The sequence below is a fragment of the Sarcophilus harrisii genome, chromosome 1, assembly GCF_902635505.1.
Source record: "Sarcophilus harrisii chromosome 1, mSarHar1.11, whole genome shotgun sequence".
Taxonomy (NCBI): Eukaryota; Metazoa; Chordata; class Mammalia; order Dasyuromorphia; family Dasyuridae; genus Sarcophilus; species Sarcophilus harrisii.
In genome coordinates, this window is record NC_045426.1 from 199,249,653 (window position 1) to 199,266,918 (window position 17,266).

Consider the following 17,266-nt stretch of genomic DNA (forward strand, 5'->3'; position numbering starts at 1 on the left):
GAAAGAGACAATAAAGGATTTGTACTTTAACCCCTGGCTACTTGTATGGTGATTACTGAATTGAAACGAAGGCTGCTCCCAGAGACCTCAAGAAAAACTCAACAGAGAACATTACATTTTAGAGAGAATATTACACCACCTACCATCCATGATTTGAGGTCTAGGTAGAGCGAAGTCAGGGTAAAAGAATAATAGCTCTTGAGTGTTCACCCCAACCTATAAAACATTTTGAATTTGTGAGAAAGTAGGGACTGGGAATAAAACTCCCAGAGAGTCCCAGAGGGGACAATGTAAATGCTTTAGGCTAATGGGCTTTATGAAGTTTTATATATCTATTTAAAAGTGAGAAAAAGACACAAAATGAAGAATTTTAGCTCTCTCCCACCTCAAGAAATTCATAAGTTAATAAAATAGCTAATTATGAAGACAAATACTAGGAAATATCAATAAAAATTAAAATGTGACACAAAAAGCAGACTGATTTGCACACTACAATTTTATTTCCCCCCCCTTTTTTTATTTGAACACTACAATTTCATTCTCCCTTTTTTCTTTTCATATCATTTGCCGCCTGTATCCCTGAGAAATAACAGTGCTTTGGTATTTGGAAAGAGGAGAATGTAAAGGCATATCAGCCATTTTTACATGGGGGGAAGTTTTCTTTAAAACAGTTTCTCGATCTTCCCCATGGCAAAGTCTCTCACTGTGTTCCAGAAACAGACTTTCTTCCAAAGGACCAGCGTGGATCCCACCCAGCTGTGCATGCTGAGGAAAGAAACAACAGGTTTATACAAACGACCACTTGCTTTGTATACCAAAGATTTCTAAAAACAGATTTAGAATTGAAAGAGACCTTAAGAGATCATCTAGTAGAATCTATACTGAAGTAGGAATGCCTACTTCCAACTGATTGAATTTTTATACTTATGGTAGCCTGTTCCACTTCTGGACAAATTTAATTATGAGTAAGTTTGCCTTTTATTAAAAAGAAATCTACTTTTCATGTATCCTAGTTTCGCCCTTTAAAATCAAGCAGAACAAGTCTAATCTTTCCTTCCATATGATGGTCTTCCAAATACTTGAATATTATAGTCTTCTCCCCAAGTCTTCTCTCCTTCAGACTAAATAATTTTTCTTTACCATTTTGATTCCCAGAAGTACAACTAGCTTTTTGATGCCTGGGACAAGCTTCAAAAAAAAAGTGTCCCAGCTAAGTAACATTAAAAAACAAATCTTAAACCAACTTTTAAAGATAGTTCTAGTAAAGAGAAGTTTGGAAAAACTTTAGGACACAAAAGTTAGTAGGGAAAATATGCCTCATGGGAAAGAGGTAAAGACTATAAAACTATTAATATACCACAGGTATAATTGGAGAGAAGATCAAAAGATAGACTGGAATATTATTCTTTTTTTTCATATCATTTGTCACTTGTATCCCTTAGAAATAACAGTGCAGGAATAGAGACTAGGGCGGTTAAGAAAACTCAGTAGACATAGAGGTCTGGTACCATTATCATACCCCTGCCTTCTTTCCAACCTGTAGCAAGGTTTCTCTTACCAGTAGCTAACCATCCTCACCTTCACCTCTTTCATCATTCCCCAGTCCAACTCTTAGGATAGGGGAGCAGCAAAGTAAGTTGGACATCATTGAATAAACAATTACTATTATGTAATGGATAAGACATTCCTGCATTGTTAGTCTGTGTTTTTGTGTTTTTGTGGGACAATTGTGATAAAATGACTTGCGTGGGGTCACACAACTAGTAAGTATTAATTGTCTAAGACCATATTTCAACTTCAGGGAATGTAGCTGCCCCAATGCATTGCTATTCTGAAAGAATATGATCAGTTTTCATTTTGATTGCTTCCTAAATTTACAACTCAACAATTTAATTTAGCAAAGCAGCCTTATAGAAAATTAACTTCTAGTAAGTTTGAGATATTTAAAATTATCCAACTATAGAAAATATATTATTTTAAAAGCACAAAACTTATCTGGGTATTCTAATAATTACAATAATTTAATCTCTTTTTATATATTTAAATTAATCAATAAGCATAATATTAAGCATCTGTACTATGTGCCAGTCACCAGGCTGGAAATACAAAGACAAGTGTTGCTATACCTCTATCTCTTCTCAGCATGAAAATCTGAGCTTTTTTTTCCCATAAAAGTTCAAGTTTCAGGTACATTTATATGTGCAATATAACAATATATTTTCCATTTGTCAGATAACAGATGTACAAAGATACAGAAATCTCTGCTTCTGGGTCTTTACAGTTTTTAAAATTGTTTTTATATTTTTTAATTAATGAAAAATCTGCCCCCTTCTCTTATGTAAGAAGAAAAAATAAAATCCCTATTACAGACACAAGTCAAGCAGAATAAGTTCCATATTGTGTTTTTGCTTTTTTAAAATCACCTTTGATTAAAAAATGAAATGATAAAAAAGAATTTGCAAAATTTTTGAATAGGTTGAATTGTCAAGTTTTGCCTTAAAATACACTAACATTTTCCATCGTACTGTAACAGTATGTTCAATACAAGTTTAAAAATGTAGGTTGTGCTCTTCAACACAATGAGTTTTACTTCCATTTCCAAAAATTACCATATGTGGAGGGCTTGATTTCTCAAAGTGGAGATAAAAATAGAAATAACTTTTGTGTCCCACCTTTGTTTATACTTTTCCATTAAACATATCAATGACATCTCAAACATTTTATGTTCAAAATTATCAAAGGATCAAAGATCTAGAGCTGCAAAGGATCTCAGATAGCAGCAAGGCCAGCCCATAACAGTAAATTGGAGCCCAGGGAGATTTGAGTCCAAAATCATATAAGTGATAATTATCAGAAATGAAATTTAAACCGAGTATTGTAACCCCAGAACTAATGCTCTTTTGTCTCTTATAAAATACTTTCTCAGATCTCTTCCCTCCCTCCCCACCCATCTTTCTAATTCTCCTACATTTTTCAAGGGTACCACTATACATCCAGTCACCTAGATTCATAAACTTGATGTCATTTCCTCTCTTTCTCAGGCTACATATCCAATCAGCTGCTAAATCTTGTTTATTCTGCTGTTGAGACACCTCTTGGTAGAGAAGGAACCAGCATACCTAGAAGCAGTGGGGCAGGAACACTATTGGCTGTGGACACTTGCAGGAGGGTAGAGCTTTTGGGTTGGAGTCCCATGTCAGAGGGGAGAGCTGAAGTGAAGGTAGAGGCAAGATCCTCTCCTTCCCCAGGGTTAGAGCTTACACTAGTAGTACTCATTAAAAAAAAATACAAACCCACAAACAAGCAATGAAGAAAGAACACAATCATAAGAACCTTACTATGAGAATAAAGAAGATAAGAGGTTCATCTTCAGAGGAGGATAGTGAAGTAAAGAAAACAACCTTCTACCCAAAAAAGTAACTTTGAATAGACACATGTCCATAAATAATTTATAGAAGAACTCAAACTTTAAAAATCAGAGAGATTGAAGAAAAACTTAAGAAAAAAAATCCAAAAAACCTAAGATTATGAAAAAGTCAACCAACTTGAGAATGAGAGTTTTAAATAAGAAAATTCTTTGAAAATTGGAATTGTGCAAGAAGCCATGAGAGACCAAGAAATAAAACAAAATATAAAGAATGAAAAAATAGAACGTAATGTGAAATATTTTATAAGAAAAACAACAGATTTCAAAAACAGATGAAGAGGAAATGTAAGAATAATGGGATTACCTGAAAGCTGTGACCAAAAAAAAAAAAAAAAAAAAAAAGAACCTTGACACAATTCAAGAAATAATCAATGGCTTGGAGTGATAGAACACTTGTATGTATGTATATACACCCTGAAAGTTATAGCATCCTCCAAAATCTATAGAAGGATGTATAGATTTATGGCACTGGGATAAGTTATATAGATTAATAAAGGGATAAATGGCTCAAATAAGGTGGGGTACAAAAAGGTGTTTAGATTAATATGAGTGGGATAAGTTTTGTTGAGACACAAAGACAGTAACAAGGATCAGGAGTAGAATGTAATAGAAATTTTAAAAAGGGGGGGCTAGTAATAGTTGATCTCAGTGTAATATTGGAGAAACTGAGCAACCAGAGGTTAGAGACCAATTTAATACTTTATTAAATGGAGAGATATACTGGATCCATGGTTGGTCCCAGGGCTGAAGAGACTATCTCAAAGAATCCAGCACTGAGTATTGAGACAGCAAGATTTTTATAGGATAACAATAATAATGACATAATGGGGGAGGTACCTGGATGGGGATAACCTAATGGGGGGTGGCACTTTGACACAATGGAGGGAGATACTGGAGAGGTTACTGATATTCTAATGATGTCTAAAATGGATTGACCTTTTATCCTGTCAAACATTAAGAAGGAATGATTATAACCTAAAGATATAAAATCTTTATCTCATCAACATTAAGAGGAAAAGGTCATTATCTGAGGTAGAGTAACTAAATAAGACAATGGAGAAACTGGGTCAGGACATTAAAAGGAAACTGTGGCATAACATCAGAAAAAGCCAAATTTAAAGATATAATTACAAGAGAAATCTGCATTATATGTCAGCCATATTATTGTTTTAGATGCATATTTACATATGGTCACATGTGTTTGAATATATGTATGTGTGTATATATACATGTAGGCATATGTTTACATGTATATAGATATATGCATTGGGGGACTGTGTGTGAAAAAATATGTATATATGAATACATCCATGTTTAACTGTAGTTTCCTGGGGGAGGTAGGGAAAAAAAAGAATAAAGTAAAAAGTGCACAGCAGAGAATAAAAGAATAACCTACAAGAAAGCAAAGAAAATATTGACAGTCATGAATATATCTTCTATTATTATTTATGTTTCTTGAAATTTATTGTTACATATTTTGAATACTCCCTAATGTTCTGCTGGGTACATGGCAATGTTGTAGTTTTAAAAAAATTTTCCTTTTCTGTCTTTTTCTATTTTGTTTTTTCTTATTTTATATTTAGTTTTAAAGACACACATGTATGTACATGAGTATGTCTGTGTGTGTGTGTATTGTGTGAAAGAGAGAAAGAGAGAGAGAGAGAGAGAAAGAGAGAGAGAATTTAGCCTTCTAGAAAAAGTATTTGGTAAACTATAACACCCAATCCTAATAAGAACTAGAGAATATAGGAATAAATGGAATTTTCCTTAAAATGATAAATAGCATCTGTCTAAAACCATCAACAAGCATTATATGTAAGGGGAATTAGAAGCATTCCCATTAAGATCAGGAGTGAAACAAGGATGCTCATTATCACCACTATCATTCAGTATTGTACTAGAAATGTTAGAAAGAAATTGAAGGAATTAGAGTAGGCAATTAAGAAACAAAACTATCACTCTTTGCAGATGATTATGATGGTATATTTAGTCAACCAAGTAAAAAATTACTAGAAACAACAACTTATGCAAAATTGCAAGATATAAAATAATATAAATCATTTGCATTTCTACATGTCACCAACAAATCTAATAGCAAGAGAAAAACCCCATTTAAAATAACTATAGGCAATATAAAATATGTGGGAGTCTACCTACCAAGACAAACCTAGGAACTATATGAACACAATTTCAAAGCACTTTTCACACAAATAAAGTTAGATCTAAACATTTGGAAAGATAGCATTTGCTCCTGAGTAGGCCAAATTAATATAATAAAAATGACAATTCTACCAAAATTAGTCTACATATTCAATGCCTTATCAATCAAACTGCCAAAAAATTTACTTTAAAGAGTTAGAAAAAATAATAACAAAATTAATCTGTAAGAACAAAAGAACAATATTAGGGGAATTAGTGGGGGGAAAAATGTAAAGGAAAGTGGTCTAGCTGTACTAAACCTAAAACTATGTTATAAAGTGGCAGTCATCAAAACCATTTGGGACTGGTTAAGAAATAGAGTAGTGGATCAATGGAATAGGTTACATACATAAGATATAATAGTCAATGACTATAATAATGTACTGATTGATTTAAAGACTCCAGTTTCTGTAATAAGAACTCCTTATTTGACCACAATTTCTGGGAATATTGAAAAATAGTATGGCAGAAAATGATTGACCACCACCTCACCAAGATGAGGTCTAGGAGCTCATTATGTTGAGAGAAAAGATGGTGATATAAGCAAATTAATAGAGGAAAGGATAGTCTATTTGTCAGTCTGTGGAGAAGAGAGGAATTTATGGCTAAAAAGAGAGCTAAAGAACATTATGAAATGCAAAATAGATAATTTTGATTACATTAATTTAAAACATTTTTCAACAAGGTCAATGCAGCCAAGATCAGAAGGGAAGCAAAAAGCTGGGAAACAATTTTTATAGCCAGTGTTTCTGATGAATACTTTATTTCTAAAATATATAGAGAACTGAGTCAAATTTATAAGAATGCAAATCATTCCCCAATTGCTAAATGGTCAAAAGATATGAATAGAAAATTTTCAGATGAAGAAATTAAAGCCATTTATAATCACACAAGAAAATGTGGGGTAGCTAGGTGGTGCAGTGAATAGAGTACCGGTCTTAGAATCAGGAGATCCTGAGTTCAAATCTGGCTTCTGACACTTAACACTTCCTAGCTGTATCATCCTGGGTAAGTCACTTAACCCCAATTGCCTTGCCAAAAAAAAAAAAAAAAAAAAAAAAAACAATGGTCCTAAACCATTACTGATTAAAGAAATGCAAATTAATACTACTCTGAAGTACCACTCCATACTACTCAAGATGGGCTAAGATGATAGCAAAAGATAAAGATAAATGTTGGAGGAGATGTGGGAAAACTGTATTGTTGATGTAGTTGTGAACTGCTCCAACTATTTTGGAGAGCAATTTGGAACTATGTCCAAAGGACTATAAAATTCCATTCCTTTTGATCCAGCAGTCTCACTACTGAATCTGTGTCCCAAAGAGATCATAAAAGAAGAAAAAGGATCCACATAGGCAAAGATATTTTTAGTAGCTCTTTTTGTATTGGAAAGGAATTGGAAAATGAGTGGATGCCCATTAATTGGTAATGGCTGAATAAGTTATAATATATGTATTAATGAAATATTGTTCTATAAGAAATGATGAGCAGGCTCATTTCTGAAAAGCTTGTAAAGAATTATATGAATTGATGATTAGTGAAGCAAGCAGAACCAAGAGAACATTGTACACAGTAACAAGATTATGTGATGATCAACTATGATGGAAAAGACTTTTCTCAGCAATGCAGTGATTCAAGACAGTTCCAATTAGACTTGGGAGGGAAAATGCCATCTACATTCAGAGATGAGTCTATGGAGACTGAATATGGATTGAAGTATAGTATTTTCATTTTTTTTCTTGTGTTTTTTTTCCCCTTTTTGTCTGATTTTTCTTGTATAACATGCCAAATATGGAAATTTATTTAAAAGGAGTATACATTTTTAACCTATATCAGATTGCTTGCTGTCTTGGGGAGGGGGAAGATAAGGCAAGGACAGAGAAAACTTTGGAGCATAAAGTCTTTCAAAAATAAATGCTGAAAACATTCTTTAAGTGCATTTGAAAAAGTAAAATACTATTGAGAAAAAGAATTTAGCCTGCTGCTAATAGTGTAATAAAATCTTTGCCTCTTGAATTGGAGGTCTAAATCTACAAATTCTCTTGAGATATGATACTGGCCTGGAAACCTGTTATTTGGGGGTTCATCTTCTAAACCCCCAAATTTGCACACTATCTGTAGTCCATGGCTGGAATACTCTATCTTATCACCTCCACCTCTTGAAACTTGTAGTTGTCTTCAAATTTCAGTTTAAATGCTAATAAAACTGGGGTTTGGATTTAATCTCTGACATTGAGCATCTATGTGATCTTGAGCAAGTCTCTTAATCCCCCCCTCCCCATCTCAGTTTCCTTAAATATAAAGATTAAAAAATTAGATTAGATGGCCTCTGAAGTCCCTTTTCAGTTCAGCTCTATGATCCATTCTATATAACACCTTTCCTCATCCCCAGCTTGTTTGTGATATCTGCTTCTCTCCCTGCCCCATCAGGAGCAAGAACTTATTTTTGTCTTTGTACACCCGGTGCCTAGCAGAGGGCCTTGGTATATAATAAGTACTTAATAAATACTGTTGAGTTGAATTAAATTATTGTTCGCTCTTCCATTTACTTATACAAATTAAAACTTTTAATATACTTAACTAGGATATGAAAATACATCTTAGATCATTATAAGAGCTCAAGTATTGAAATATGGTTAAATAATTCTATGTTTACACATTCCATTTGAATATATAAACCAGCTATATAATAATTATATAACAATTAAATATATGTATACATGTTTGTGTATATGTGTATACACAAACACACTCTTATATACAAACATATAGACATATATACACATACATATACATATGTGTGTATGTTGTGTATAAATACCTTTAGATGAACTTTTCTGAATTTCATGTCTTGTTTCCAGTTCATCACATAACGCCTGGGAATTAGCCCTTGTTTCAAGGAAAATCTTGGCAAGTGGATCCTGTTAGGCCTGGAGAAGAGTGATAGAGAAAAAAGGACATCTAGAGAATTAAATACACTGAAATATAATGTCCTAAGGTTCAGTGAAACTGATGGCAAATGTCTGATCTTTGTTATGCTGAAACAACCCAGTTTGGGGTGTTTGGGGGGGGGGGGAGTAAGACACTAAAAGAAAAGAAGCTGTTTTTAGATGGTACCTTGAAAAAAAAAGACCTAACTAAAATAGATTCAATGAAACAGTTACCTGCCGCACTCTATCGCAAGGTAGAGGAGAGTGAGCTGCTCCTGTAGGATATTATCTTTTCACCTTGAAAATTGCCTTTTTTAAATCAATGTTATTTGGGGCAAAATAATGGGGGAAAAGCAGTGAATTCAGAAGGAAGTGAATGTCATAATTCCTACACTCCACATCACAAATTTAATTCCTTTAAGATAAAGAATTTTAATTACCTAAATTTAATTCCTCTCTTTTCCCAAAGGAAGCCATAACTTGTTCCCACAAAAATCCTTAATCTAGTTTCTATATAATCCATAGAATTTGGGATAATTAATTCTTGGTATTCTTTGAATATTTTCTGTCACTACTTCAGAAGTAATGTCTTTTGCGTTAGATGCCCAGAGAGTCATCAAACTGTTCCCTAATTTCTGTTTTAGATATTCTCTCTGTTCTTTTCAGGGACAATCTCATTCTAACAGTTCCCTTATTTTCTCACCATTTCTCAAATTCATCCTTTTTATCACAGGAAATGAAAGGTGTAAAAGATTCTTTATCTTCTCCTGTCGAAGCAGCATCCATCACTAGATGTCCTAACAAGCAAAGTCCCAACAGCAACTGACTAAAAAGATCTTCGCTCACTGATACATTCTCTTTATGATGAAATTGGAGTTCCTGATGGAATAATGGGATTTCTGTTTCCATGGCAATTCTTATCCAGCCCAATAGCAACAGATTTGTAGAGTTTCAAGTTTTAAGACATCTTTTCTAGAGCAAGGATGGGATAGGATTTTATAGTATAGGATGAAAAAAATAAGACATTTATATGAATTATTCTAATACAAGTTCAAACATGATAAGTACTAAAATTTGGTTGAAAAACTGTCTTTTCCTTTTCTCAGACACTCAAATCATTCTAAGACATGGTAGGGAAGGGGAATGTGCTTGATAAGAAACAAAATATTGTTTAATTGGTAACTAACTAGTGACTTGTGTACAGTTATTTTTGCTCTCTTATTTGACCTTCAATTTTTCATTTATATTAATGAGTTTTTCCCCTTGTTTTGCTTTGATTTTGTTTGGGATTCTCTGGAGCAGTGGTAAGCTAGTCACTTCATAATGCTAAGATATATTTAAGTAGTAAAGCACTGGCTTTAGGTCTTTCTTCTGTTCTAGTAAAGTGTAGAAATGATTCATTTGTTTTTTTCTATTATTTTTAGATATGTAAATTAATATATATATTTATTTAAAACAATATTGACATAAACCAGTTAACTGCTGCATTCTGATACTGTTATATTGAGTCTATACTGTTGCATTATATGAGTAAGATAGCAAAAGTGTGAATTAAAATTTTTTAATAAAAAATATTAAAAGTGCATAGTGACTTGAGAAAAGAATGAAAAAATATGAAGAAGGAAGCTATCAGTTCTAGCTGGGGAAATCCAGGAATGACTTTGTAAGAGATCTAAACAAATAGAGAAATGGGAATAATACATTAGAAAACAAATTCCATCTTGATTAGAGGAAGGTATACACACAGACACACATGTTATTATTGTCCAGGTACTATGCTATATGCTTTGATAATTTTTTCAGATATTTTCCTTTTGTCTTTGTCTCTCTGTTTCTAGCATAATATAGTGTAAGAAATAGGCATTTAAATGCTTTAAAAATTGAATCTGTGTGTCTTAAATGATTAGTCCAAAGTCACACAGCTGGTAAATGGTTCCTTGCTACCAGAGAAGTCTTCTTAAAGCATAAAACTTTCAGTGATTCCCCATTGCTTATAAGATAAAATTCAAACTCCTTATCCTGGCATTCAAAGCTATCTGATTCTAATCAATCAACCTTTTCAGCTTTATTTCCCATGCCCTTTTTGGTGTAAATTAGAATTTCCAACAGAAGTAGCTGGTGGTATAGTGAGCTAGAAAGTCCTGAATTTATCATCTAACCTCTTCCTCAACTGTAAAATGGGGATAAAATTAGCATCTATTTCCCAGGGTTGTCATGGGAATCAAATGAGAAAAAAATTATTCACATTTTTGCTGTTATCTAAGAATAATATATATAAACAATTTGTCCATATTTAAACAGGTTGTCCATGTTTAAGTTCCTTAAAATTGACCTTTCATACTGACTCTTATATGTTAGTTCATTAAATGTTCATTTTTTTTCTCATTCAAAATTATAGATAATTTTGCTAGATATAATATTTTTGGTCATATGCCTAATTCTTTTGATTGTTGGTTGATATGATTCCAAGATCTGAAGTCTTTTATTACAGCTGTTGATAAGTCTTGTATAATTCTAATTGTAGCTCCAGCATATTTGAATTTTTTTTTCTTGTTTCTTGCAAAATTTTCTCTTTGATTTGGGGGTTTTGAAATTTGACAATAATATTCCTTTGTGTTTTCCATAAAGAATCTCTTTGAGAGATGTCTTTTTTTAAAAAGATGTTTCATATTCTATTCTATTTTCTTATTCTTTATAATCTTGTATTGTTGTTTCTTGGTCTCTCATAGCTTCACTGGCTTCCCCTTGCTCAATTCTAATTTTCTTTTTAAAAATTTTTTCATAAAATTTTTTTCCCAAAATTTTTATTTTCAAAACATATGCATGGATAATTTGACATTAACCCTTGCATAGCCCTGTGTTTCAGATTTTCTCCTCTTTCCCCCCAGCCTCTCCCCTAGATGGCAGGAAATCTAGTATATGATAAACATGTTAAAATATATGTTAAATCCAATATGTGTAAACATATTTATACAATTCTCTTGCTGCACAAGAAAAATGAGATAAAAAAAAGAAAGTAAATGAGTAAGAAACCAAAAATACAAGGAAACAACAACAAAAAGAATGAGAATGTTATGTTGTGACCCACATCCAGTTCCCACAGTCCTTTCTTTAGGTGTAGATGGCTCTCTTCATCACAAGATCATTGGAACTGGCCTGAATCCATCTCATTGTTGGAAAGAGTCATGTGCATCAAAATTGATCATCGTATAATAGTGATATTGCCATGTACAATGATTTCCCGGTTCTGCTCATTTCACTTAGTAGCAATTCATATAAGTCTCTCCAGGCCTCTTTAAAATCATCGTGTTGGTCATTTCTTATGGAACAATAATATTCCATAACATTCATATACCATAACCTATTCAGCCATTCTCCACCTGATAGGCATCCACTCAGTTTCTAGTTTCTTGCCACTATGAAGAGGACTGCCACAAACATTTTTGCACATGTGGGTCCCTTTTCCTCCTTTAAGATCTCTTTGGGATATAGGCCCAATAGAAACACTGCTGGATCAAAGAGTATGTACAGTTTGATAACTTTTTGAACATAGTTCCAAATTGCTCTCCAGAATGGCTGGAACCATTCGCAGTTCAACAATGTATTAGTGTCCCAGTTTTCCCACATTCCCTCCAATATTTGTCCTTGTCTTTTCCTGTCATCTTAGTCAATTTGAGAGGTGTATAGTGATATCTCAGAGTTGTCTTAATTTGCATTTCTCTGATGAATAGTGAATTAGAGCACCTTTTCATATGATTAGAAATAGTTTTAATTTCATCTGAAAATTGTCTGTTCATATCTTTTGACCATTTATCAATTGGAGAATGGCTTGTCAATTCTAATTTTCAAAGAATTATTTTCATCTTTGAGATTCTGTATCTCCTTTTCTAGTTGGTTAACTTTTTTTCTATAAGCTTCTTGTTTTTCTTGGATGGTTTTTATTTTATTTTATTTTTTTAGTTTTTCTTCTAAAATTTTAGTTTAGTATTTCTTTAGTTTCTTCTCATTTGATATTTAAATTCTTTTTTGAGTTCCTCTATAAATTCTCTCTGGGCAGGGAGTCAATTCATATTCATCATCGTCCCAGAATTCTTCCATTTCTAATTTTTTTTACTACCTTAAATAAACTTAAAGTTTTTGTCTAATTGTTTTGCTAAAAGAAATGTGCTTTTGCTTACAATCTTCATTCCATATAGTAAAAGATACTCCACTTCTTTTTTTTTTGTTGTTGTTCTGTTATGATGATTTAAAAAAAATTTTTTTATTATAGCTTTTTATTTACAAGTTATATGCATGGGTAATTTTACAGCATTGACAATTGCCAAACCTTTTGTTCCAATTTTTCTCCTCCTTCCCCCCATCTCCTCTCCCAGATGGCAGGTTGACCAATACATATTAAATATTTTAAAGAGATACCACTTCTAACACTATAACATTTCTGTGCCTTGTGGTTGATTGCAAATAACATGGAACTGATGTAACTTGGCTTTTTTCTTTTATTTCAACTGTCTTGTAACATTTCATATAATAGATTCAGGATCCTGATGCATCTTAGAGTTTCCACGGCCTCATTCACATCAATTATATCAAATTTTTATTTTAATATAGTAATAATCATCTTTTTTGTGAGTTGGCAATTTTTATACTTACCAGCTGTGTGACCCTGAGCAAGTCGTGCACCTCTATTTGCCTCAGTTTCTTCATCTGTAAAATAGGGATAATAATAGCACCTTACTTCTAGGGTTGTTGTGAGGATCAAATAAGATAACACTTGCAGAGCATTTAGCATAGTGCCTGGAACATAGTAGGAACTATATAAATGCTAGCTATTATTGTTAGTAATATTTTCATTTTTATCTTAAGTATTTTCCTTTTATCCATTTTGTTAAGGGTTCCTTTTAAAAAAAAATTGATACAACTGTTGGTAATAATATGGTATCCATCAGATGCACAGCACATCTACATTCAAGGAATGATAGGTAAGTGCAGACTGAAATCCTTGACCAGTCTTCCAGACTGCATTAAATGAATTTTGGCATGTCTTAAGTGAGAAATTGTATCATTTTATAATTTATACTGGGCTCTGGGGTAGCAGAGGAATGTTGTACCTCTTGGCACCAGCTAACTTGAAGTAATACATGTATTACATGTAATGCAAAGTAATAATGACTAGCAGAGAACAGGTATCCAGAACAAAGTAACAAATATTTTACATTGCAGATTCAGAATTGTACTATCTTCAAGGGTCCCAGAGGGACTTGAGTAAGACAGTCAGAGAAACTTGGTGTAGTTCTGTTATTAAAAAAAAAATTATAGAGGAAAGAAAAGGAAAGGGAAAAAAATATGCTCAGAGACAATAAGGACAAGTTGGAAGAACTTATTATTTCTAATTTGGGGTGAATGAGAAGAAAAAGTTAAAAGGGTTCACTTACTGAAATGAGCAAAATGAAGATAGCAGACAAATACAAATAGTCTGGTGTAGAAATATTAAACTTAACATAGAAAAAATGAGTACAAAGGAGTTTAAAAGGAAACCTTCTGATAAAGAGTAATGGACTCAGAATGCAGATGGAGACTTTTTTTTTTTTTTTTGATATGGCCAATGCAAAAATTTGTTTTGCTTGATCATACATATTTATTTATAACAGATTTTTCATTGATAGGGAAAGGAAAAGAGGATTTTCATGAAAATATTTTTTTAATCAAAAAGAGGAAATTTCTGGGGGTAGAGCCAAAATGGCTTTCTTAATATTACTTTCCAAACAATTTTAAAATAATGCTTCAAATCAAAATCAAAGTGTAGAGCCAACAAGAGTTCAAAATAAGACATTTTTCCAGCCTGATGGCATGGGAGGTCAGAAAGGTAGATTAATGACATGAAGGAGGAAATATCCTACATGGAAGAAACACCAGTGGTGGGACTAAGTGATGCTGATAGAAGCAGCAAAATCTCTGGGAGATTTAAGGCAGAGATAGGAAAGAGACTTGGCGATTGATCAGGAAGAAATTCCTGAGGCAGAACTAGATGAAGGAACAGACACTGTTTGGCAACTCCATTGTTTTTACCCATTTCTGGATCATAGTTCAATTAAGAGGGAGTGAATGAAAGCTCTGAGGGGTAGTAGTAGCACTTCAAGTTTTTGCTAGAGTAGTTACATGGAAGCTCAGCTGTCTACTTGCTATTCAGGAACTGATTTGGCCAGAAGTCCTCCTTGCAGTTGTTTATGTAGTTTCCATGCCCTGGCATAAAGCTCTAAGTAGATGAGAAATATGCACAGCTAATGACCAAAGATATAACTTTTCTGAAATTCTAATCAACTCTTTAGCTTCTTTCTGTTTATATTTTTCTTATATTTGTGTAGCTCTAATAGGAAACTCTTGAAGCCCTTAACAATGAAAAAGTTTTTTTTTCCTTTTTCCTTTTTTATTTTCCCTTTAACTACATTGAACTTTTCCTTTAAATATTTAGATGTAACACCATTCAATGTTACTGATGTTATTTCATTGTTTATACCTCTTTAAGCAAAATATAGTTTTCCAATCTTGTCCCTTTTGATCATGATCATTTTTACTATTATGTGAGATATTTGCTTTATAGAAGTTGCCAGAAGCATAGCAGAAAGGACTTCTTATCTACATGTGGCTTCTTTATTAAAAACTGACCTTGTTCTAGGGTATAAAAACCACACAAACAACTGTAGGGAGGACGTACTTCTGGCCAAGTCAGTTGCTTCAATGGGAAATAGACAGCTGAACTTCCACTCAACTATTCTAACAAAAACTTGAAATACTTACCAGACAAAATGATTTTTAAAATTCTGGTCAGAGACTGTAATGATTTCTTCAATTCTGCATAAGAGGCCAATTATAAGCCTGAGGACAATATAAAAATAGACTGCCAGCAAAATCAGCTCCAGCAGCTTTGCAACCAGTGTTAGACCAAAGTTATATACAGCCTCATGAATTTGAACAGACTTTGAGAGAAAGTGGAATATAGAACTTGTGCTATGGTCTATGGGGTCACAAAGAACCCAACACAAATGAATGACTGAAAAACAACAACATGGGGTTAGATCTTGAAGTCAAAATGTTGAGCTCTTTGAGAACAGACACTCTTTTCCCTTTCTTTTAGGGCCTGGCATATTGCAGATGTTCAATAAATATTTAATTAGCTATTGTTTATTTTTTGTTCAGTCTTTCAGCCTACTCTTTGTGACTCAATCAATTGTATTGTCTATGGGATTTTCTTGGCAAAAATGCTGGTTTGCCATTTCCTTCTCCAGTGGATTAAGGCAAAAATTAAGTGATCTACTCAGGGTCACAGAGCTAAGGACTTTCCAAATTGGGAGGGGGTGAGTGAACATGTATAATTCCCTGAATTCAGGAATAGAAGTGTCCCATTTCCCCCAAGTATCTAAACAATCAAAGAAGCATAGAAACAATAATTGCTTGGCACCAGTTATCAGGAAAGACATATGGATTGCTTGAGAATATAATTGTGAGAAAACTTGCATCAGTCTTTGGATCTGACTGGGTTTTTGATCAGCATAACCTAGGTCCTTAGTTAAGGGTCTCTAAAGAGTAGGCTGAGGTGGTCCACCTTCCCAGCCATACAGCACACAACAGTGCAATAAGGTTTTGTCCCAGTTTCCACAACTGAATAAAGTTTTTTCATAAGACAGAAGTAGGACAAGTTCCAAAATTAAATATAAAGGGAATTGAGTTAGCTCTAGAATTGAGTCATACAATGAAGTCAGTGTGGTTCACCTAATACCTACCACTATTTACTACTCCAATTCCCCCAGTTCCTTCACCTTTAATAACTGATTGGACACAGAGGAAAAAAAAGTTAAAAGTTCAACTTTTAAGAAACCTATTATGTACAAAAGATGTTTTCAATGTTATACTATTTTGTTATAGTTGTGATTTTTTTTAATTAGTGTTAACAAAGCAATAATTATACTACACTCCCAAATGGTAAATAGTGAAATTTGCTGTGTGAGATGAAGACCTTTGACTATAATTTTAACATGAGCTTAATTTATTTTCTGGTAAAGTGTTTTTATAATCCACTATAAAGGGGAAATGCTAACAACGGCCAACATGAAATGACAGAGATTACTAGGAAGATTGAGAGGAGGACTTTATGAAGGATATTCTCAACCCAGTTTTTCCATTTAAATGATTCTACTTAAAGAAAGGAAAGCCTTCCACCCATGAGATGTTGGACCCAGATCTTATATGTTGTGAGCAATATGAAAGTTAAGTGGAATTAACTATTACAAATTAAAGCTTTTATTTCAGCCCTTTAATTCTATGTGTATTTCTAGGGTTTGATTTTTATTTATTTATTTATTTTTAGTACTTCTTCCCTCCACAATTACATATAATTATAGTTTTCAACATTCATTTTAAAATTATATTTTGAATTTAAAAATTATCACCTTCCTTCTCTTCCATCTCCCTTCCTCCAAAAGACAAGTAATCTGATATAGGTTATATATATACAATCACCTCTTGGGAAAGAAGAAACAGAAAAGGGAAAAGCCCTTCCTCTCTTCTCCCCAACCCCCATACACACATGCAAAAATACTATACCTTTTCATCTCCATTCAGACTTCATCAGTTCTTTCTCTGGATATGTATTTTCCACCACTAGTCTTTTAGAATTGTCTTGGAACGCTGTCCTGTTGCTAGTTAAGTTAATTGT

At 33.1% G+C, this 17,266-nt stretch overlaps 1 protein-coding gene and 1 long non-coding RNA gene across 2 annotated transcripts; one reads left to right on the forward strand and one right to left on the reverse strand.

The window, feature by feature from the left end:
- Positions 1-481: 481 nt before the first annotated feature.
- Positions 482-9,480, reverse strand: TEX43 (testis expressed 43). Its single transcript, XM_003759502.3, has 3 exons — positions 9,260-9,480; positions 8,448-8,556; positions 482-765 (listed from the first exon to the last, which is right to left on the reverse strand). Exons 1-3 carry the CDS (start codon positions 9,463-9,465, stop codon positions 556-558), a joined length of 525 nt encoding a protein of 174 aa, XP_003759550.2. The 5' UTR covers positions 9,466-9,480; the 3' UTR covers positions 482-555.
- A 31-nt stretch (positions 9,481-9,511) lies between these two features.
- Positions 9,512-16,818, forward strand: LOC116423578. Its single transcript, XR_004234185.1, has 3 exons — positions 9,512-9,860; positions 13,447-13,535; positions 16,637-16,818. It is a non-coding gene; the product is annotated as an uncharacterized LOC116423578 (long non-coding RNA).
- Positions 16,819-17,266: the final 448 nt, after the last annotated feature.

Bases quoted from the DNA above. Each gene is read 5' to 3' on its own strand.
- TEX43 (XM_003759502.3), bottom strand. From the start codon at position 9,465: ATGGAAACAGAAATCCCATTATTCCATCAGGAACTCCAATTTCATCAT. The intron at 8,557-9,259 runs GTGAGAAAATAA...ACTCTTCTCCAG, and splicing joins AAGGATGAATTTGAGAAATG to GCCTAACAGGATCCACTTGC. The intron at 766-8,447 runs GTATTTATACAC...TTCTTTCCTCAG, and splicing joins TCAGAAAAGTTCATCTAAAG to CATGCACAGCTGGGTGGGAT.